This window comes from Hemicordylus capensis, chromosome 2 (assembly GCF_027244095.1).
Source record: "Hemicordylus capensis ecotype Gifberg chromosome 2, rHemCap1.1.pri, whole genome shotgun sequence".
NCBI classification, from domain to species: domain Eukaryota; kingdom Metazoa; phylum Chordata; class Lepidosauria; order Squamata; family Cordylidae; genus Hemicordylus; species Hemicordylus capensis.
The window spans coordinates 101,797,364-101,821,000 of record NC_069658.1 but is presented as its reverse complement, the minus strand read 5'-3'; the positions used below and the strand labels follow the sequence as shown (position 1 = coordinate 101,821,000).

At 41.2% G+C, this 23,637-nt stretch overlaps 1 protein-coding gene across 2 annotated transcripts in view; it reads right to left on the bottom strand.

The window, feature by feature from the left end:
* Positions 1-211: 211 nt before the first annotated feature.
* The window catches only part of LOC128347638 (guanine nucleotide-binding protein G(q) subunit alpha), a 153,737-nt gene continuing 130,311 nt past the window's right edge, over positions 212-23,637 (bottom strand). For both annotated transcript variants that reach the window (XM_053302572.1, XM_053302573.1), the window contains 4 exons: positions 16,575-16,703; positions 13,911-14,040; positions 11,129-11,282; positions 212-6,781 (listed from right to left, as the gene is read on the bottom strand). In XM_053302572.1, the coding sequence (XP_053158547.1) occupies positions 6,591-6,781; positions 11,129-11,282; positions 13,911-14,040; positions 16,575-16,703 (604 nt within the window). In that variant the 3' untranslated portion in view covers positions 212-6,590. The remainder of the gene's footprint in view (positions 6,782-11,128; positions 11,283-13,910; positions 14,041-16,574; positions 16,704-23,637) is intronic.

The window sequence follows — 23,637 nt, the reverse complement described above, 5'->3', positions numbered from 1 at the left end:
TTCTAAAATGCGAGTTTTCCATTAACAACTAAGCATGTATTGATATTCCCATATAGTTCAAGGATATAGTGTATAAAACCCTTCAATGTAGAAAGGAAAAAGCAGGGGTGGGGGAGGATTTGAACCTTTGAATATCAGGAACAAACATATTCAGGAAATGTTGCTTTTTACAGATGAGTTTATCTAATTAGGATAAAGCACTTCACTATGATTGCTGGAATAAAAATATTTATTCCAATACTTATAATTTTTTTTAAAAGCATTTAAAGAGAACAGTAAGCCAAAAGTACTTCAAGAGATGCAAATGTAAATGAATGGAGATACTGGAGTACAAAATTATGGCCAAAAATGCTGTACTCTTAACTAGCAAGGTCATTTGGGACAGTATTTATACATTAGTTGTCAAAACTACTTGGCAATACATGCATTTGAAGGACATTAAGAACAAGTGCAAATTTATAAAATCCTGCAATGTTAAAAGTATGAGTCCTACCTCCTAAGTATACATCCTACAAGGCCAGCCTCCAAGGTAGTTATAAATAAAGCACTGCCAAATTGCATCTTACAGTATCCTTTGGAGTGAGGAACATTCTTCTGTACAGCCAAATGTTTCTGTGGGCTGACATTTGAAATACTTCATATTTGGAGAACAAGCTTGTCCAAATCATTTGAGTTTTATTCTGTAAGCATTTTTAATTGCATTCAAAAGTCTTTAAAAAAAAAAGCTACCACTTTCATGAGTATAGGCACACTAAAAGTCAATGGGACTATTAAAGTGAGCAGCCACTGAATCATCCACATGTAACAGTTAAAACCACCAATTTTCTAGTGGGCTGGAGAAGAAAAGATGTGACTTGAATATACATACCCCAATCCGGTAATACTTTGCAGCCATGGGAGGTCTAATCTGTACAGGAGTTATCTTGCCCAGAATGATTTCGAGAATGATTTCAGTGTTTTAGGTTGGAACAAACCTGAAATACTTCCCTGCCCCACTCCATTGATAAGCCCCATGTATACATCAGAGGATACAGAACCCTAGATCGGGACCATCTTGCTTTGGATAAGAAAGAGTATGTAGTAATCTTCTGAATAGTTATAAGGCTATGTTCAGAGCAGATCTACATTTAATACATTCTAAGCTGTAAGATGTATAGATGTGTTTTGAAAGGATTCTGTTTACAAAAGCAGATACCTGAATTGTCAAAATACAGCAGTGAGGCATATGCAACACATGTCATAATCTGATCGTGACAGTATTTGAAATTCCAAAGATAGAAGCTGGCTATACAGTTATATTTTAGCTAGAGGTAGGTCTTTGGTAGGCCACATTAACACACCATGCACAAACAAATAATTAAAATGAAAGTACTGTCATAGATGGTGTGAAAGAGATAACTTTTGTGGTTTCAAGAAGAGCAGCACATCATTATAATTTATTTGGGTACATTTTATTTTTTTGTGTGTTAACATTTCTGATTTTTAAAAATCATTTCCATCTTTTGTGAGGAATGAAAAACAAATGGGAAGGGTCAATGGATAAGTCAAAGGTCATTTACATCTTAAAACCAAAGAACGGGAAAACCTAGCAGTATCTTAATATGCAGCCCTTTTCCCCCACTATGAAATTTTTTTGCAAACCACACAGTCAATTCTGACTGACACCCAGTATAAAAAGTCTGTTCCACTTTAAACTTGGGGAAGGGTGGTGGTGGAATTCACACTCATGAGGTGGTATAGTTTTTTTTAAAAAAACCCCTATTCATATAATCTTGACAATCAAAAATAATATTTGACTGACAATCAAAATAATCAAAATATTTGAATAATAAAAAATGACATACATGCATTTATCCTTCATATGTCAGGACAGCACTAGTCACCTTGTGAGAAAGGCAAGGTTTCAGAGTTACAAAACAAAACACAAAGATCCCACATATTAATAGCTTTTATGGGTTTGTTCCTAGTAGGTTCTCCTGTACAAGCCCAACTGAGCTGAAAGGATGTTGCATTTACACAACTCCCATTAATCTTAAAGAGGCTTGAGAAGGGGAATTTCCCAGTGGATTGTATTCCTAATGAACAAGGACACACAATCCCAAGAAGCTGTCTTTGGCAGTCCTCCTCTCTTTATGACATTCAGCACAATTACATTGTTTTGGCAAAGATAAAAGGCTTTTGTTTTGTTACTTTTGCTCTCAGCTTAGTCTTAAGAGGCACAAACGTCTGGGCTCAAGATCCATAAGGCAGAGAAGAAATCAACCAATTTCTAAAACAAAAATCTGAGCAAATATAAATTGCAACTGTGAAATGCAGTGTCACTTTTAAAAAAATGGCTGTGATGAACCAGCACATGGTAATGTTGTACTGGTGATTCAAAGAAAACCAGCCTTGGCCATCAAAGTCTCCAACTTTCAAACCCAAAACTTGCTTCATTGCTCTAAACACTTGCCACAAGTCCAGTTTGCCTACAATATGCTAGTGGCACAAGAGTTTTGTAATAAATCTAGGAGGAATAAAGTAAAATTTTGATTCTTTGTTACACGTGTTTTAAAACCAAGTCCTTCCACCCACTTCTAGACTTTTCGCAAAGACTCGTAATAAATTATGTCCCCAATAGGCTTTAGATTTCTACCATTTCCTTTATGTAAGTTCACATTAAAAAACAAAGAAAAAATACACCTCTGTAGGCGATCAACTTGTTTTCTGTTTAATAGAAGGGATAGTGTCATGCACCCTTGAGGAGAAACCTAGGACTGAGCACAAGCCATTGAACATTTGTGCTCCACAACATCCATTCATTTTACCACCACGTGTGTGAGATTCCACATAAATGATGGGATCTGGGATCCCACATCTGCCATTGACTCATGATGTAGCAGCTCACCATTTAATGGTTGTTTCAGATGAGACCAACAAGCACTGCCAGTCCTGAGTGCAGCCATTTCCTGAACCTGTTCATTGGTCTAAAAGCAATTTGCCATTTGAAAGCTACACAGACTGGTTGAGCTTCTTTGTCACATCCACTAACTTGGAGACTCAGTTTCCATAAGATCAGTCTTCCTTATTGAATGATTTTGAGAAAATGGTAGAAACTGGAAATATAATACTATTTAATCATATTAGTTGTGCAGGGGCCACAATTAAGCTTGATTGAAATGACTGGCTTGCGCAACAGTAGTAACTGCTGTATTATACCCTTCGTTTATCGCAAAAACAGGACAAAATGTGTAAAGCTGTTAATAAAAAGTCTCAAGCATCACTTCTGTCCCACGCGGCACCCAATTTTAGTGTCACTTTTGACATTTGTTTTAATTGTAGTTTTGTTACATAATACTTTATATTACTTAGACCTGTATCAGTGACAACTTAACTATGATAAAGTAAGGTATCACCTTTCAAATTTTACCTGTTTGGGTCTGAGGAACATTTTGCAGTATGACATATTTAAGGAAGTGGTAAAGTCTACTTGGTATAATGCCTTAAGACTGCTGCTAAAACCACCCCATCAAGGCTCTTTTGCACAGGACACTTTCTGTATCTCAAGCTTCCCATCATGTGTACACACAGAGCTATAGGCACCACATTTGCTCATCACACGACATTGTATTAGCGGTATACATATCTTCTCCTACACTGAGCTATTTCTATGCAGGAAAATCAGCATGTGTGAGGAGTGGATCCAGAACAGCAGTCTTTCCAACACAAGGTGATTTTTAAAATTTGTCTCACTGTTGTGCTTGGAGGTCTATGTGGCCCTTTGTGAATGGATTCAACATGTTAAACCTACACCATAAAAAGCAATGCTAAAGAAATAATAAGTTTGTCAGTCACATGGTATATCAAACACATTCACAAGATTAGATACCGCATAGATCTTGACCACAAGGTAACCGCAGAGTGTCACCTAGTGCTGTAAAAACAAGTTTGTGATGCCACCCTCATGAAAAGGCCAGAGGTGTAAAACTAAGCTGCTTTCCATTTGCCAAAGAACAATGCAGTCCAGCAGCATACAGCCTAAGTTCTTTCAACAAAGCTGTGTTCTATATGTGAGTTAAATCCTTTGAAAACTTGTACTGAAAAAGGTCAATGGCTTGTGTGTGTGTGTGAGAGAGAGAGTGTTCCAAGTTCACCTCTACACAGGTTGTGCAAATGATTTTATACAGCATGATGCTAGTACCGCTCTGCACTATGATAATTCTTTTTTGTAAATTAAAATAAAAAACCCTAGTCAGAAATAAACTGACAAAAATTTACATTCTTCTCTCTTAAAAAAGTAAATAAAATAACATTATTTAAATGTGAATTATCTATAGGACATACATTACAATTACATAGATACATATCAATACAGCACATTCAATCTGCCAAAAATTAATGATTACAAAGCCAATACAGATGCTGCCACACACACACACACACACACGTGTGTGTGTGTGTGTGTGTGAGAAAGAGAGAGAGAGATGGGGGGGAAGAGGTATGTACAATGATTATAGCACTGAGTGTGTGAGAGGTATGTACAATGATTATAGCATTCATAATTGCACTATGCCTACAACCATTTTTAAAATTACAAAATGTTTCATGATGAGGGAATCAAATAGCCCAACTTTTCATTAATTTTAATAGAAAGGGTTACATCTTATTGGTACTTATTGAGGACTATCCACCAAGCACTGCTGTGGTATCACCTATGATCATCATAATTTGAGTCTGAGCCAATGCCACTAAAATTAATACTTGGTAGATTGTACACATAGTTAAACTTTGGTTCTCAACTAATAAGCAGTTCTCACTGCCCCCTCCCTTGCATATGCTGCTGTATAACAAGAGTTTCTATTTAAGTCTTACAGCACAGCAATTTAGAAAAATTAGTCAAATTTCACATCTGACCCTCTACCCCTCATATACAACCCTGCAACTTGAAACACACTTATTTACAGGGTTGTTTTCAAAACAAAACCTAGAAGTTGATCTTTCAATCCAAGATGCAAAAAGAGATGTTCATCAAAGCATGCGCTGTTGTTTTCTTTCTCATTAAAAATGGGTATACTCAGCCTTCTAACATGGTTTATTTATATATAGAAACAACTCAGAAAGGCTCCCATTTAGAAATCTTTAAATTCACGAAGCAAGCAACCAAACCAAGGGCTTTTCATTTCCAAGATCATATTTTTCAGTGAATGGTGCTTTAAGAAAAAAAACACTGTGCAATCCTATGCCACCCTTAGACAAAAGTAAAACTGACTTTGAATTAGTAGATATTGCGCTTCTACCATTAGTAGATATTGCGCAGTACATTAGTCGTAACTAAGCACCCTTGAATTAAATGAGATAAGTTAGTCATAACTAATTTAAGTTCCATTAATTTCAATGGGTTTTATTCATGACTAACTTTGTCTGGATTCTGCCCATTGTGTATGTAGCACCAAACAACATTTTCACTCATACTGCTTTTTTTTTTTGGCATTGAGAATGGAATGCATTCTAATACAAAGATGGAACAGGAAAGCTAAAATCTAGCTGCTTGAGTATTTGGCAGTTGTCTGAATCATGCAGATTCCCAATAAATTAATTTGGCATTTTAATCAGAATCTTACATTTTAATGTTAGCACTTTTATTGGGGGATGGGGGGAGCAGCTGCCAAATACTGCAACCTGTAATATTAGAGACAGTAAAAATAGGTTTGAACATGTGATGAGAAATCTAGAAGTTCTGATTTTAAAAAGAGGGAGACTGACTGCATTTTAGGCTATTGTAGTGTCTGTGATATTTCTGTTTGGCATCTTTGATTTGGTAGTAGGGGGAGGGAGAGCACGTGCACACACAAAAAGGTATGTGGCAATTAAAAAAAGCTATCCTATTTAATGAATCACTTTTGTGTCTTGCTTTTTTTGTTACTCTATTTCTGTGCAGCTTGCTGAGTTTCCATGGTACATTTAAAGTAACACTGCTACAATTAATATCCCCACTGAACAACACCCAAAGCCTTCAGTGCAAAGACAGTACCAAGATATATCTGATATCTCTGCCAATAATTAAAACCTTATATTTGATCCTTCAAAAAAGTATTTACTGAAAAATCAGAACACTTGATGGCTTAAATTCTAGAGATAGTATTTCCCTGATCACATCAGTGTGGAGGAAACAGTTTCAACAATAAATATAAAATTTGGGGCCAGGGAGGGTGGGAAGGCCATTGTACCTTTAAAAAATAGAAAAATAAAGAAAGTGAGGGGAGAAAAATGATATACCAATTTGAGTTTGCTTCAGTAGCAACAACAACAAAATCACCCCAAGTCCCTATCCTGTGTGAGTGCATGACTGAGAATTTAACACACATCGTCACAAGGTTTTGACTAAAAAACCCGAGGAAATATGCTGTGAATGTAGTTCAGCATCTTTTGTTTTTCCTCTGTAAAGTTTAAATAAAATTATAATATTTACTATAAACTCTGTGAATATTCACAGAGTCGAGGCCAGCAATAAATTAGTATTATGCAGATCATTTTCACAGATAATACAGTCCCTCTTGAATATCTTCAATTGCCCAAATGGGATGTGGGGAGAGGAGACTTTAGAGGCACAGTTAGACCAAGTTGTACTCCTTCAGGTTTAACTGTAGGATTGTGTCCTTGACAGCAGCAAAGACAAAGCGGATATTCTCCGTGTCTGTGGCACAAGTGAAGTGGGAATAGATAATTTTTTCACTCTCTGGATTAAGATCGACAAACATCTTCAAGATGAATTCTCGTGCTGCCTGTGCATCTCGCTGAGGTCCTGTTATACCATAAAAAGAAAAATTAGTTTTGCTAGAACTAAATATTTGACCACTACCTTTAAAGAGGAATAATCTCTGCATAAAGAAACAAAGGGAAAACATTTTAACAAAGTTTTTAACATGCACATTAAAAAAAAATGTTTCAGACAATATATTCAGCTTACCAAGCATGCCTGAGCAACAGAAAATTGTGGGAATTTTAAGAAAATTGCTCACAGAATTTTCCAGCTGTTTAGGCTGGAGGGGAAAGGATGAAATCACCTGCTGCACTGTAAGCATGCAAGAGGAAGGGGATATGGAATGAGTGGCTGAGATTCTGTGCACTGTTCGAATTGTGTAACAAGAGCTGTGGTGGGGGGAGACTCAGCATCGCAGCTCCAAGTAGCATGTTGCCAAGCAAGGAAGTGCAGGTGGCACAACCCTCAAGGACGTACTGCTGAAGTCTTCCTCATTTTCCCCCTTTTTTCAAAAAAACTTTATTAAAACAAATTTACAATGCTAAAAAATATTGATCCAAACACAAACAGCAAAACACAATATGACAAACCCCGATTCATCAATCCATCCACACTCTAAATTTGTCTGTCTAAAAATAACCATAATTTCCTCAATGAGCATAAAGAATAAAATCTGACCAAATTATATAACAAGAATTATTTGTAGTCTTGTTTGAATGGGACCAAATAATATAGGTAAGCTTTTCTGAGATCACAATATGCAATAGGTTCTTGTACCAGATGTCCATCAACATGGTTTGATTTTTTCAGTGTTTGGCTATAGCTAACCTGGCAGCAGTTACCATACACACAATTAATTTTTTTGATGTCACATCTGTATTGACCCCAGAAAGTACATTTACTAATGCTAGCTGGGGGCATAATCCTATTTTCTGGTTTGTAATCCTGCTAATTTCCACGAGTACCTCTGTCCAAAAGGATGAGACCCTAGGACAAGTCCACCAAAGACAAAAATAGGTTCCCTTCATCCCACAACCACTCCAGCAAAGAACAGTCTTTCTGGATGTATGCTATTCTTATTAGGGTCAGGTACCATCTCTGGAAAACTATGAGAAAGTTCTCCTTAATTTGGGCCAAAGATGAAGTAACTGGCTTCCTCTGTTCATCCACTCCTGATCTTTGATTTCCTGTTGGAAGTCATTTCCCAAAGACACTTTAAAGCTAGGCAGTGCGTTAAATGTGTGGTTGATAATCAAATCATATTATTTTGAAACCACCTTTGAGGGTGTCCAAGGCTTCTAAAGCCAGTACTTTGATTTTTGTTAGTTGTCTTGTTAGCTTGTGCTGTTATTTCTGGGGTGGATATAAAGGATCTGCATGGTAAAAGATGTATCCATGTACAGTGCAGAGGACCCAAAATTTCCCCTATAGCCTCTAGGTTGATAGGATTTCCCCACTGCTAAGAGTAACTTAATTTGGCAATTTCCAGATCAATAGCTTCTATTGAGGAGATGTAAACAATCCATCAAATTTAGGGTAGCAAAAAACTGGAATGAGAGGGGAATATGGGGGTGTTAAATTCTTATGCCACTTTGCCCCACTCTTGAAAGTGGCACTCAGAAAAGGATTGTCTGCTGCTTTAAACTTAATAATCTAATCTGGTATTACAGGCAAACTTTTAACTCTATAAAAATACTGATCAGAAACTTCCATCTTAACACAAGAATTAATTTCAACATTGGTCAGCATCCGTAAGATGTTTCTGAGGTGAAAAGCATCATAATAAGCAGGCAGGATGGAACTCCTATTCTGCCATTAGCTGTTATTGTGTAAAGAATGCTGTATTAGTCTCTTTTTTTGTTAGTGTGAATAAAAGAGAAGAAAAAACTTTGCCATCCCTGCAGGGTGTTAGCAGATATAGTAATTGGTAGGACTTGAAACAAACACAATAATTTGTGTAGTAGATACATTTTAAGTGCTGCTACTCACCCCAGCCAGGAGAGGTTAATCCCTTTCCACTTCTACATCTTTCTTTTGATGGATTTTAATACTAGTAAAAATGTAAAGTGTGCCGTTGAGTCAATTTCAACTCCTGGTGCACAGAGAGCCCTGTGGTTTTCTTTGGTAGAATACAGGAGGGGTTTACCACTGCCTTTCCCCACACAGTATGAGATGATGCCTTTCAGCATCTTCCTATATCGCTGCTGCCCGATATAGTACCAGTGGGGATTTGAACTGGCAACCTTCTGCTTGTTAGCCAAGCATTTTTCGCTGCGCCACTTAAGGTGGCATTTTAATACTGGAGTGAAGTCCAAATGTTTAAGATTTGTGAGATTGTTGGACATGTGCACTCCCAAGTATTAAATATTTTTAGAGACTTTGATAATACCCAAGGATTTAATTATGCTCTTTTGAGAGCCAAGAAGTTCTTTTGGAGAGAGCAGAAAAAAATGCTTCTCCCTCTCTGCCCACTGCAGTGCTGCAGCTCTTGTTACGCAGTTCTAACAGTGCACAGTATCTCAGCCAGTAAGTGGGGGAAGAAGTGCACTTGCCCATAAACACTCTTACTTCCTCAAGAAAACTGAGCAAATCATCTGCCTATCCAAAGCTTCTGCTGCCCACAGTGAAAAGGGAAAGGGTATGTGTGCCATGATACTGCAGACACTGGAATGAAAGAGGTTGCAAAATAGCAGGACAGAGGTGATCCTGGAGCTTCAGGGGTGGTGGCAGGAGGAGAAAATAAAACACACCTGTTCTTATTTATTTAGTACAGTTATGAACCGCCCCATACAAAGAAGTCCCTGGGTGGTTCACAATATATAGGAGTTTTCAGTGTGCAATCCATCTCATAACTGAGAGAAGATGCCTGGCATTTCCAGCGAAGGGGCGAGACTAAGGTGCAGAACAACGCATGAGTGCTTTGTGTGTAAACATTTAAATATATATTTCAGCGAGGTTTTTCTCTTTTTCTACCTAGACTTGATACAGCCTATTTTCTTAACTATATTTAAATTGAAAACGCAGCAAAGATGTTCTAAAGCCTAGACTCATCATTGTTTCTGTGAACATGCATACAAACAGAGATTTTAGTGTTGCTTGCAGCCTCCTAACGTTCATGTGAATTGTGCTTGTATTGATCCCCCACCCTGCCCACCCAATCCTTATCCAAATGAATAGAAGATGTGCAGCAGTGACATTTCAGCGATTATTTCTCCAGTTTTGGAACCATCACCCGACACTGTGAACGGACTGTTATATGAGAAAATATTTAGGTGTATATATAGGAAGATATGCCTGTTCCCTTTATGTAAGCCATGCAAAGTAGCTATTGGAAGACCTGAAGTATAGGAATTTATGAAATGACTAGCCAAGCCTGCACAGAGCATCTGTGGGGCGCTTTGGGGCTGGCTGTTTCCCCCTCCCTCTTTCTCCTGCCCTGGTCTCTCCTCTCTTCCCCTTCCCTCCGGCCCACAATCTTCAGCCAACCTGCCCTCCCGCCGTTCTCTCCGTCCGCTCGCTGCCCGCCGCCACCTTTCTCTCCCCCCACCCGCCGCCACCTTTCTCTCCCCCCGCCCGCCGCTGCCTTTCTCTCCCCTTGCCCGCCGCTGCCTGCCGCCGCCTTTCTCTCCCCGCCTGCTGCCTGCCGTTCTCCCCCGCCCGCTGCCCGCCGCTGCCTTTCTCTCCCCTCGCCCGCTGCCTGCCGCCGCCTTTCTCTCCCCGCCTGCTGCCCGCCGTTCTCCCCCGCCCGCTGCCCGCCGCCGCCTTTCTCTCCCCCACCCGCTGCCCGCCTCCTTCTTTCTCTCCTCCCGCCCGCTGCCGCCTTTCTCTCCCCCGCCCACCGCCGCCTTTCTCTCCCCCCACCCGCTGCCGCCTTCTCTCCCCCGCCCGCTGCCCGCCGCCACCTTTCTCTCCCCCGCCCGCTGCCCACTGCTGCCTTTCTCTCCCCCTGCCCACCACTGCCTTTCTCTCCCCCTGCCCGCTGCCGCCTTTCTCTCCCCCCTCCTCTACCCGCCGGCCACAGCACTTTCTTCCCCCCTCCTCCTCAGTCCTCACTTCAGAACTCTCACAGCCTGTCGCGAGAGTTCTGCTGCCAAATCCTGGGCACTCATGTCCCACTCACCCCCTCTGGCACCAGGCCAGGGCCAGTCCTTCCCACTGCCTCTCGTCTCCCAGCCCAGGCTGCAGCCGAGATGGCCCCTCCTCACAACGGCCAGGCCAACGCCCAGCCAATCAGGCGCCTTCTCCAGCCAAACAGAGCTCAGCCAATCAGACACCTCTGCCAGCCAAACAGAGCTCAACCAATCAGGTGCCTCCCTCGCCGGCATGCATTGCCTTGCCACATCTCCACACTGGCTGGCTAAGAGAATTAATTATAAAGATCTTTCTTACCATCATACTCTGGGAAATAGTCAACTAGATGGGAGTACATTATTTTCTCCTCTAGAAGATCTTTTTTATTTAAGAACAGGATGACTGAAGAATTCTGGAACCAAGGATATGTGATAATTGTCCTAAACAGTGCTTTGCTTTCCTCCATTCGATTCTGGGGGGGAAAGATGTATAATTAAATACAAAATATGGACAAAATTATAGAACTATAATAAATGTTATATGGGTGTGAATTGAATATTTTATTTTGGATAGCCTTCCCAAATGAATGGATACCATGGATCTTTCTGTTCATATTATCCATGGTTATAGAAAATATGATTATCTATTTTGGTTTGATTCAGAGGTTTGCATACTTCTCCCTTCTCCCTCTTCTGCTTGGCTTCCTTTTCAGCTTCTTGTTGGACAGCACAGTAAACTAAGTTTGGTGCTTGATCTCCAAACCATACTCGGAAATGCAGTTCAAATGATGGCTTCCGAATCTGGTTCAGAGGACAAGTGCTAAGCATACGTTTCCAATTCTGACATTCCAAACTATTATGGCTAGCACTAACTGGAAACTAAAAGGGGAGCCAATCACAACGGGCACGGAGGGGGCATGCAAACCCTTCCAGGTGTACCCTTTAGAAACTCACCAGCAAAGAGACGAGCACATGTTATTCACAGATAGAGTAGCCCTGTCCCTGGAGACTCTACCTTTGGCTTGCTTGGCTCCTCCCCTTCTCCTTTGCCTTCCAAAGGTCAGCATGACAAACCCATCGACCCACAAGCAAGATGTAAAGGCAAGAGCCCATTCTATGACTCTTTCCCGACTTTCAAAGGTAGTCTGCCTCTGAAGACAAAAGTTCCGCTCTCAATCATTGTGACTTACAGGCAACGTTCCCTGTAACAGGGATTCCCAGATGTTTTTGACTAAAAGTAAAGTGTGCCGTCAAGTTGATTTTGACTTCTTTGGTAGAATACAGGAGGGGTTTACCATTGCCATCTCCCACGCAGTATGAGATTGTGCCTTTCGGCATCTTCCTGTGTTGCTGCTGCCCGCTATAGATGTTTCCCATAGTCTGGGAAACATACCAGAGGGGACTCGAGCCCACTGCTTGTTAGTCAGGCATTTCCCCGCTGTGCCACTTAAGGTGACAACAACTCCCATAATTCCTAGCCAAAGACCACTGCAGCTGAGGATGCTTGGTGTTGTGATCAACATCTGGGAATACATTACAGGGCCAATATCTTTAATTTCTGTAACTCTTTATAAGTCTTTATAAGCAGCTGTTAATTGTGATAGAGCCTCCATATGGAGCACTTTGTCACAATCAAGCCCTGTATTCAGAGCCAGTTTACCTCTGAAAGCCAGATATAGTGGGACATGCGTCCATGGTGGGTCTCTGCCTTTTCTGCTCCAGCCTTTTCTTCTTACAGCATATGACAGACAAATGTTTCTGGAAATGCATCGGTAAACCCAGAAGTTCTCTTGATAACTCTGAGCAGGTGAGCCCCCTGCCCCAAATAGCATCCTATGGTCAGTCCATTAAGGGTGGCACATCAGGGACCACTGAGGGTTGGCGTCCCTCCCTCTCCAACTGAACTGTTATTTTTTTAAAATTTAAATTTTGTCTTTGCACATTTCCATTTTATTGTACTTCTTCAGCATTTCCCCCCACTTTTGCCACTACTCCTGTGGAGTTTGGAAAGGAAGAGACCATATCTGATTGTGGTTTTCAGGGCTCCTTGCTCTACGAATAAATAACTTTCTAGAAATCCTGAAACTTTCTGAAACCATAGTGAATTGTTTTCCTTTCTTTCCACCCAATTTTCCAAAGTGAACAGGCTACTGCACTTTTTAAAGAGCAACTCCCATTAAATTTAGCAGGACATTCTTACATGTGATCATGCATCTATTCTGCTCTTGAGGCCACAATTTTTTCCTTTATTTTTTAATGTTAAGTTGTTGCTCTTCCAATTACCTGGGGGGTGGGGGAGATGCAATAAATCACAAATACTGGTTTTAAAAATATATAGGGGGGGGGACATAATAGGGGAGTAGAATCTGAAATAAACCTATTACATACGCCCTTGGTTGCAAACCGCCTTGGTTACAAACCTGTTTCAGATTAATAGTTACAAGAACTGACAAGTAAGAAACATTTGGGAGAGGGGGGCAAATCCTAAACACAGAATACCAGATAAATATGTATCTTTATACTGTATGTCCTTACGTATATTTCTGTTGAAATGCTAGAATGTGTATTATGTTCAGGAATTGAACTAAAAATGCATGATGGATGTACTGACGGGGTGGGTAGGTCAGAACTCGAGAGATGGTTTAGATCTTCCTGTTCTGGATGGGGTTACACTTGGATTTGCACTCATATTTTCCCTTGACTGAGGGAAATATGAACAGGGATTTCATATTAGCTCTCATCTATCAAGGGACTTCAGTGGAACTCAGATAAAATGATAGTAGTAATGAAACATCATAAAAGCCATAAAGACATCAGACAAAAACAGAAAACTCAGTAATGAAACTCAGCAACAGCATCCAACCCTTTCCAAGGCTCTACAAAATAAAAATAACTCAGCCAATCTGCAAGAGATAATGGAAGAACCATCCCGATAAACTTCTTTAAGCAGGGTATTTCACAGTAAGGGTGCCAGAATCATGGAAAAGGTTCTGTTCATAACTACCTGTGTACCCTCAGAATGCTATATAGGACCAAGATAACCTTAAGTTACCTTGAATTACATCCATGCTCAAGAGTGCATTTAAAAAATAACTGCTTACCTCATTGTCTGATTCCACAAGTACTTGATCATATTCACTAAGGGCTACTAGAAACATGATAGAGGTGACATTTTCAAAGCAATGTATCCATTTTCTTCGCTCTGATCGCTGACCCCCCACATCCACCATTCTGCAATATTAGCAAAATCCACAGATGTAAAAAATTAAGTATGACTATATTCATACTTATCTAAATTCTTATGATAAAATTTAATAGTAAAGATACAATCAACTATACAGTGACATGCCTATCATATCTAAATGGAAGAGTTTATCAGTTCTACCTTACAAGCAACCAGTAGGAATATGGCCAGATTAATGAGGCAGTCTGCTCAAAGGAATCAAATAACAACCTCAGATACTTGAACAGAACTACAATGAAATCATTTCATGACATTTTTGAGGGGTGCAAATTTATGGTTTTAAGAATTCGGAACATTAATGCCTCAAAACTGCCCCCTATGTAGAATGCTTACGAACTACGGACCTATCTGGCAGATCTTCAAACTTACCTTACATGAGTTTGATAAACACTTAGACCTGGAACGTTTCCAAATGTATAAAATGTATACATGTATAAAAGAACGGGGCACGTATGTAGAATGAAAGCCCATAGATTGCCCATCCCTCATTTTACATAATACTGCAAAAACTGATACAACCAAATGCACATAATATAGAAAGCTATTTTAAAAAGGAAAAGTGATAGCTGGCAATCTAAAGCAATTATACAATACTATGGGGGGAAATTCTGAGTGGGGGAAAACCACAGGCATATTTGAATAGAACCCTAAAAAGAACATTTTGTTTGCTAGACTATAACCCATACAGAAACTTAACTTCAACAAAAGCTATAATAGAATGCCCAGTGTACTTAATCAGATTTTCAATCTTTGCTGAGATGTTAATGCCTCACATGTCACTGAGAAAAGGGCTTATCCATTATGTATAGATAAAATAAAGAAGTTTGTAAAAGATATTATAAACATACTGGTTATCATCCAGAGTACCACTGCTATAATGCATACTAGCATAAGGCATCTTCTTTCCCCTGCTGAAGCTACCTGAGCCCTCCGGGCAAAAGCCATTTCTGAGGAACCTTCCTGACCTATCAGGAAACTTTTGGCAACAGCATGGGATGTGACGTGGGGGGGATGCAGGGTCAGGGTCTTCCAAAACCACAAGGGAAGCTGCTAGCAAAGGGAGCATTACTCTTGTAATTTCTGGATATTCCCCTGTCCATCTACCAGCACTTCCTATAACAGGGAATTCCAGATGTTGTTGACTACAACTCCCAGCATCCCCAGCTACGATGGCCTTTGGCTGGAAATTATGCATTGTAGTCAACAACATCTGGGATTCCCTCTACAGTCCTCTGTGCCACATTCCATGCCATTGCTAAGGTCCCCCAACCCTCAGCAATGACTTTTAGGCTGCATCAGGGAGCTCCAGTAGAGGGATGAGACAGATAAGATGCCTTATGCCAGAGGTTCTCAAACTGGGGTCCCCCGAGATGTTGGACTACAATCCCCATCACCCCCAGACACAGCAGCCTTAGGCCAATGTGACTGGGAATGATGGGAGTTGTAGTCCAACAATATCTGGAGACCCAAGTTTGAGAACCCTTGCCTTATGCACACTATATCAGCAGTACTTGGAATGCTATCTTTTACAGCTAATTATAACTGCAATTTAAAGAAAGTGCAGCTTTCTGTTTGAAATGGGAAACAGTTTGCTCCCTTTTAAATTGACTGGGATAATCTTTTGAATGGATTTTAAATATGTACTACTACTAGTAGTAACCAATGTTCCTTCTAATTTTTTTTTAGCTGTGTGTGCAATGTGTTCCTTTTAAATCTAAAATTAACTGAGTGGACATCAAAAAACTTGTGTGTGCATGCACGTGAGCATGCCTTAGAGGGAACACTGGTAGTAACACATATAGACATGCAAATTTCTATTAACTGACAAAATCTGTTAACACAAAAGTATTGCTCAAGTTTATGCTGTAAAGACTTTCAAGGAAGCAGCAGAATCTGCAGGCAGGATTTTAAATTAGCAGTTCATTAGCAAATGGAGTCCTAAGCTGTAGCATCTGCAAATTAATACTGTGTATTTTTTTAAAAAAGGAGTTGATCATAACTTTCAGATCTTCCCCATCCCCTCCATCCCACTGCAGCCCACTGAGCTCCCAGTAAAGTTGCTCTATGGGTCAGGGGAAACCTTTGGGAAAGACATGAGATGTGGCATTGGGGCTGCAGGGAGAGAAGAGGAACCCTAGAGACCAGGCAGAGGCATCTTCTGAAAGTTTATGGGGAAAGTGCCTTTCGTTCTTTCAGGGTTCTAATGTGCAATCTATATTTATGACTATAAAGTGGCATTCTTACATTAATGCAAGTTTCTTCTTAGGACTAAGGAAACACCAAATCATTCTCTATCTGCTATTCTTAAACAATGTAAAATAAGGACCAATTCATATTGTTCAGAGGTGGTAAAGATCTCAAGGTGAGAACAATTTGCCTGAATTTGCTCCCACATATCCTGTGACTTTTTTTAAACCTTTCAAAATTAGTACTTGTATTATTATAACTGGTTAACACATATTTCACACTGCTGATAAAAGAATCAGTAAGTAAAACATCAAGCAAAAAATATTTTCTCTACCTGAAAATGACGCTTTGTAAGTCAAAAGGATATTCAATGATTCCTGTTGTTGGAACTCTAACTCTAAGCACATCTTGTTGGGTAGGGAGGTAGCCATAATTCGCTATACGGTCCAAATCATTAAGGTAACTATAGACAGTAAAGAAAACAGTCCCATTAGAGGAAAGAACAATGCTAAATTAAAGAAAGAAAACAGTCTGAGGCGGATGAGATTAATTCTTGAAAACTGTTGGAAAGTCAGGAATTTTGACACCAGAACTACAGAATGTATGCAACTTGGCTTTCTTACTTTTTACCTGTTGTGTCTGAAAATTACTCCAGGTTCTTCCCATAACATTCAGAATCTTTAGGGGAAAAAACTGAAAACCCGGACTTAGCCTGTAATGATCAATACCAACTCTCACCATGTGAGGGTGTATCTGAACAAAATATCTATGGAACTGGTATGGTAAAATCAGCCTTCAGGGAACACACAGTGAGAATTGGGTCAGAATATCACTTGCAAGATACAGACTGGCAGATCATACTGTGCTGTAAGTAGAATCAATCACTAAGGTCTCCTCTCCCGTTACATAGCAGGCTATTCTAAGTTATGATAGATGCATAAATGACAGTGAATTAAGAAGACAGGACCATTTCAATTTAGAAGTATTTAACAGTTTTTCTTAAGAGGTGCTCTTAAAAACATAGGACAGAATTTGACCACTACCAAAATCACCAATACACTTTCCTTTCCTTTTCATTCCTCACCACCACCCGCCTACAGTGAACCCAGATACATGAAAGTTTGTTGGTAGAAGCAGCTGAAAAACTGTGCAAATCAGATGTCCTTGTGATCATTGCCAACTTTTGAATTAATCCCCACAAAGTGAACAGGCAGCCATTCACAAGCATGCACTAAAATACTCAGGGCAGAGAGCAAGAATATCTGGATGTATTTTTTCTTCAGTATTGTTGTATTTTTCCTTTTTCCTTCATTTCCTTCCTTCCTTCAGGGGTGTAGCTATAATTGAACGAAAGGGTTCAAAGAACACGGGCCCCCAGCTCCTGAGGGCCCTCCAGTTCCATTCCTCCCTATTTTCTTCATTGTCTCCCTCACTCTGGGAGGCTGCCCGAGAGAGGGATGAACACGGGCTCCCTCTCCCCTTGCTACGCCCCTGCCTTCCTTATAGCGTTTTTATTGCACCTGGAGTGGGCTCTCCAGCTCTTGTTGGATTAAAGCTCATATCATCCACCACTGCAATAAGTTGCAGTAGGGGACTTTGGAAGTTGTGGGCCAACAACAGCTGTAAATTGGCCCACCCCTGCACCATACACTTAAATACTGACACTTATAAGCCTGAAGTTATCTTGGTGGGCTGGATGGATAGGTTCTTTAGGGGGGAAATCAAAAGCAAAAATCAGAAGTGTTTCTACTTTTCCAAAACCTTTTATAATACAACAAATCATTCTAATCTAATCTGCCTACTTTCCTTTCACTATCCCTACAGCTGGACTAAATTTGGTTCAAATGGGTAAGGTGGTCCACGAGTTAGACCTCTTGACCTCAAACGTTCACATGTCCACCATCTTGAGCCGGGGTGGATGACATCATTACAAACTACACCACTGAGGTGTCCCTATGTGTCAGTCACTACAACTGTACCAAAATCTGGTTCAAATCAGTTAAATGGTCCACAAGTTAGCCTACTTGCGCCTCAAAGGTTTACATGAGCCCCTGGTGGCGCAGTGGTAAAAACTGCCGCCCTGTAACCAGAAGGTTGCAAGTTCGATCCTGACCAGGGGCTCAAGGTTGACTCAGCCTTCCATCCTTCCGAGGTCGGTAAAATGAGTACCCAGAATGTTGGGGGCAATATGCTAAATCATTGTAAACCGCTTAGAGAGCTCCGGCTATAGAGCGGTATATAAATGTAAGTGCTATTGCTATTGCTATGTCTGCCATCTTGAATTGGGGTAGATGACATCATCACAAATAATGCCATTGAGGTGTCCCTACAACTGTTCCCAATTTGGTTCATATTGGCTCAGGCATTGTGAAGTTGATCGGAGGGGGACACACACAGATACACAGGGAATGCCAGGTGATCTCATAAACCTACCATAAAGTAGGCTAATTGTAGAACCATCTCTCTTTCCTTTAGTTCTGAGCCAGCCAAAATGATATGGACAAGAGATAACATCAGGTTGCTTACTTGTAACTGAGGCTCTTCTAATGGCCATATCTGTTCGTTCACACTGGTGGGGCTTCATGCGTGTGTAGAAGCTCCATTAGGGAAACTTCCAAAGTTCTTAGTCCCTGCTAGTGTTTTGGTGGGAAGCTCTGCCTCCTTCAGTAGCACAGCATCTCTCTCTCGTCAGTTCAGTTGTCCGCTGCTCCGAAAAAGACTGCAGCAGGAAGGAGAGACAGGTGTGTGAACGAACAGATGACCACTAGAAGAACCTCAGTTACAGGTAAGCAGCCTGTTGTTCTTTGTTGTGGTCTCTGTTGTTCACACTGGTGGGTTTATCGCAAGCTTCCTTACCTGGAGAGGGGAGGCAGTCACTGGAAGATGGAATGCAGCACCACTCTGCTGAAGGAAGGATCATTTCTAGCCTCAACATCCAGTGTAGAGAGTAATGAAAGAGGTAGGGCATGCCAAGGTTGAAGCTCTGCAGATTATGTCCAATGACACATTGTTGTTGAATACTGTGGATGTAAAACAGCTGTGGTAGAATGTGCCCTGATTGGGGCAGGTATAGATTTGCCTGCTAACCATAAGGGAAATGGTTTGCACTATCTAGTGAGATAGGGTTTGAGGAGAGGGTTGGAGACACAGGTCATCATATGAAAGAAATAACAATTTTGTTTTCTGAAGGGAGGAAGTCCTCTGAACATAAACTGCCAATGCTCTCCGAACATCCAGGATATGCAACATCTGGTTCACAGGGGATGTTGGATTAGGAAAAAAACCACTGGAAGGAGCAGTGGCTGCAACCTATGGAAAGTGGAGACTACCTTCAGCAAGAAGGTGATATCTGGATAGAGCTGAACTTTATCCTTGTGAAAGACCAAATATGGTGAATCCACCTGTAGAGCTCAGAGCTTGCAAACCCATCTTGCCAACGGGATTGCGACTAGGAAGACGGTTTTCCATGTCAGTAAGTGCAAGTAACATGTTGCTAGTGGTTCGAACAGTTTGTGCATTAGTTGGGAGAGTACCATCACCAGGTCTCAAGGAGAAGTGGGAGTGTCTGGATACAAGTTGGACAAAAATTCCTCAAGACACTCCTTTTGAGTTTCTTGATGCAAGTAGGCAGTGAGAGCTGCCATGTGAATTAACAAGAAGGTTAACAAGCCAGATTGTTTCAGAAATGTAGTGTGTATTTATCTGGAATCTGCACAGAAACAGCAAGTGTCATGACTATAATCTTCAGATTATAATGTTCAGCACTTATGCAAAGCCCAAAGGGAATCAGTACACTTTTGACATTTACTGTATTTCTTTGAAAAGAGGTACAGAAGGAGTAGTTCCAAAGAGGGCAAGCTGGGAGAGAGACCTGTAGAGTGAGCAAAAGAGGAAAAACTCTTTTTTCAATACATTTATCAATGAAAGCTTTCTGGAAGCTGTCAAGATTTCCCGGACATAGGATGCTATGCTGGGTTCAAGAGTCAGCCTGCAATTCTCAAGCAGGTCACATCCAGATGCAGAACTTACCCCCTGCTCTGTGACAGAAGCAGCAGCACTTGAAGTAAGATTGTGAAATTCCCCATTGCTAATGTCAGGAGCATGGGGAACCAAGGTCTTCTGGACCACAGGGGCAAATCATAATAACTTGGGCACGATCATCTTCTCAAGCATCTTTGGGATTAATGGTATTGGGGAAAATAAACAAAAGAAACTGTTTTTCCATGAAAGGGCAAAGGCATCTCCTAGAGAATTCGGGCCACATCCTGTTTGCATACAGTATGTTAAGCATTGATGGTTGCTTTGGGGACACGAAGAGATCTATTTCTGGAGTTCCCTGTGTCCAGAAGATGCCCGCAGAATGACAGGGTCCATTTGCCATTCGTGTGATGTCAACAGTGTCCTGTGTAGAGAGTCAGGACATCTGCCTGTCCCTGAATATGGATGGCCGCGAACTCGATGTCTCAGGCAATAGCTCAGTTCCTAATTTTTAGGGTCAGAGTCAGGAGCTATTTGGAGCCTGCTGCCCTGATGGTTGACATAGGCCTTGGCGGTGAATAACAATGTGCTTTTGTCGCAGATGTGGAAGAAACCCCTTCAAGGCTTTATAAATTGCCAGGAGTTTAAGGTAATTTCCTTGCAAATGGGGTTTCCTTGCAAATGGGGACCAATGATAACTGACCCAATAATTGGAAAAGTGGGCTGCCCAAGCCAGAATCCAATGTGTCTGTCATGACCTGAACATGGACTCATCTGGAGATGAAGGGTATCCCCACGGTCAGATGGGTATGGCTGGTCCACCATAGCATGGATCTGCTTTGTGATTCAGGGAGGAACATCCTTATGGACTGTTTGTGATGCAGTGGATTGAAATGGTCCAAAAACCATCTCTGCAAACCTCATTTGCAGTTGTGCATCAGGTAATGTGAAAATTGGATGTGTTGAACATTTCTCACTGAATGCAGATGGGGAGATGCAAAGTCTGTCACCAACAAAACAAAGTTGTGAATGTGTTCCTTTGGGACATGGACCTGGGCCTTTATTGAATCAAAAATAAGCCCCACAAACTGAATGATTCTTGTGGGGTTCAAGGAGGACTTGTCAAAATTTATCTGACGGCCCAATGCTTCCAGTAAGATCATTCTTTGAACATTGGCTGCTAGGGAGCATGGCTGCTATTGAGCGCAGAGAACAGGCTGCAAAGAGCCAGTTGTGGAGAAAAGGAGAAATCTGGATGTTCATGGGGTATACAACCACAACCACCATACATTTGGTGAAAACACATGGGACTGTGGAGAGTCTGAATGGAAGAGCCTTGAACTGATATGCTGACCTCCCTATCTGGAAGCGCAGGAATTGACGGTGCTGTGGTCGGATTGTAATATAATAGCCCACATCTCTGAGATCCATTGATGTGAACCAACTCCCCTCTGGGAGTGCAATGATGTCTGGAATTATAATTATGCAGAAATGCTTGTACTGATTGAAGCAATTTAGCATATTAAGAATAGGGTGAAGTCCGCTGTAAGGCTTCAGTATCATGAAATAAGGGAGAAGAAGCTGTTGGTCACTTGAGGAGAAACCGGTTCTATGGTGATCTTTTGGAGCAAAGACTGCACTTCTGCCAGGAGGAATGAAGTTGGGGGAGTAATACTTCCAGCATGCACAGGTAGATATTCCAGAAATTCTATGGCATACCCAATGCAAATGATAGTATTTTTCCAGGCCACAAGATAGGGCCTGAGTCCGATGCCAGTCCTGGAAATGCAAGAGTCAGGAATTTTTTTGTGTAAGCAGGGTGCTTGCCCTTGCTCTGTACAGGTTTTGTTCTGGGGTAAGAGGTCTTGCAGAAGGGACCCTGTCGTTGGGGTTGAAAGGAATGATCTGAGTGCTGAGCTTGGGACGAAGACTCTAAGATAGAGGGTCTATTCCATTTATAAGGCTTATTATGGCTAGGTTGTGAGGATGAAAGACTCACAGATCAAGCAGTTTTCTGAAGCTTGCAGACCTTTTCCATGGTTTCATCTGTCTTAACTTCAAAAACAGTACTTCTCCATCAAAGGGAAGGTCTTCTACTTGTGATTTGGCCTCTGGAGTGAGGCTGGAGGAGTGTACCCATGCATGACAGCTTAGTGCTATGGATGCTGCCATAACCCTCCCTGGAAGCACAGTCAGTTTGAAGCTTTCAGTTGCTTAGCAAGCTGAAAGATTTCCTTCCTAATGACGTCAGCAAGCTCTTTTTGATCTGGAGTGAGTTGATCTAGGTAGGGGCCCAACTTTTCCCAAAGAAAGTGACTAAAATGGCCCCTACACACCTGATAATTGGCAATTTTCAACTGAAGTGTAAAGTTGGAGCACAGACAGCACCCAATTGGATCAAATTTCCTCTCTTCACAGTCAATAGGGGCAGAGAGTGCCCTATGCTTGGATCTCGATTGTGCCACCTGCACCACAATAGAATTATGGTTTGGATGCTTTTGCAGGAAGGCACAAGTGTCCAACTGGACTCTGAACTGTAATCTTTCTATAGATTACAGTCATTTTGAGGTAGGTTGAATGGTAGATGGCTTTTCCCAGCATGAGTGAGTTATATCATGAGCTTGAACATTGGCAGTGATATCGGGGAAGTAATATTGGAGTCAATAAGTCCAAAGATTGGGTTTTCAGCGGTCTGCAATTGTCATTGGACCTGCAGCCCCAAGGAAATGGCCATATAGTGGATGTACTCTGAATGGCTCCTCAAGTCCTCTGTAAGTGATTCTGGTTTAAGGTCAGGCATGCTATCCATAGGAGAAGAGTGTACATCAGAAACTGTGTGGTTGGATTCAGTATCCAAAGTGTCCCCCTATACTGGTTTGTCAAACTCGAGGGTGCCTGTTAAGGCAAAGTAGGCTGCGGTTGAGGAGGAGATTTTGGGAGGAGCAGCTAAGGCACATTCCCAAAGAACAGAATGAAGTCTCTGAGCATTATTTTTGTGTGCTTGCCAGGTGAACTTTAAGAAGACAGTGCAGGTGTCTACCTTATGGGCCTCCTCTAAGCACACAAGACAGCATGAATGTCCTTCTGAAGTAGGGATTTTTGTGTGGCAAACAGAGCACTTCTTTAAAACAACTGGACTAGCCATACAAGTGTACAACATAGATAAAATATGGGAGTATCCATCCAAGGCAGGAAAAAGGGGGGAAAGAGGGGACTCAAGGCAAATCAAAAATGCAAATGAAAAGATAGAAGTGAACAAAAACAGAAGATAGGAATAAAATAGATAACTAAATAAAAACAGGGATTCTTCCCTACACACACACACACACACACACATACACACACACACACTTTTTTAGGCAGAAAAAGAGACAAAGGAAGGCACCTTGAAGTAGGAGCTGTTCTCTCAGTGGTGGACA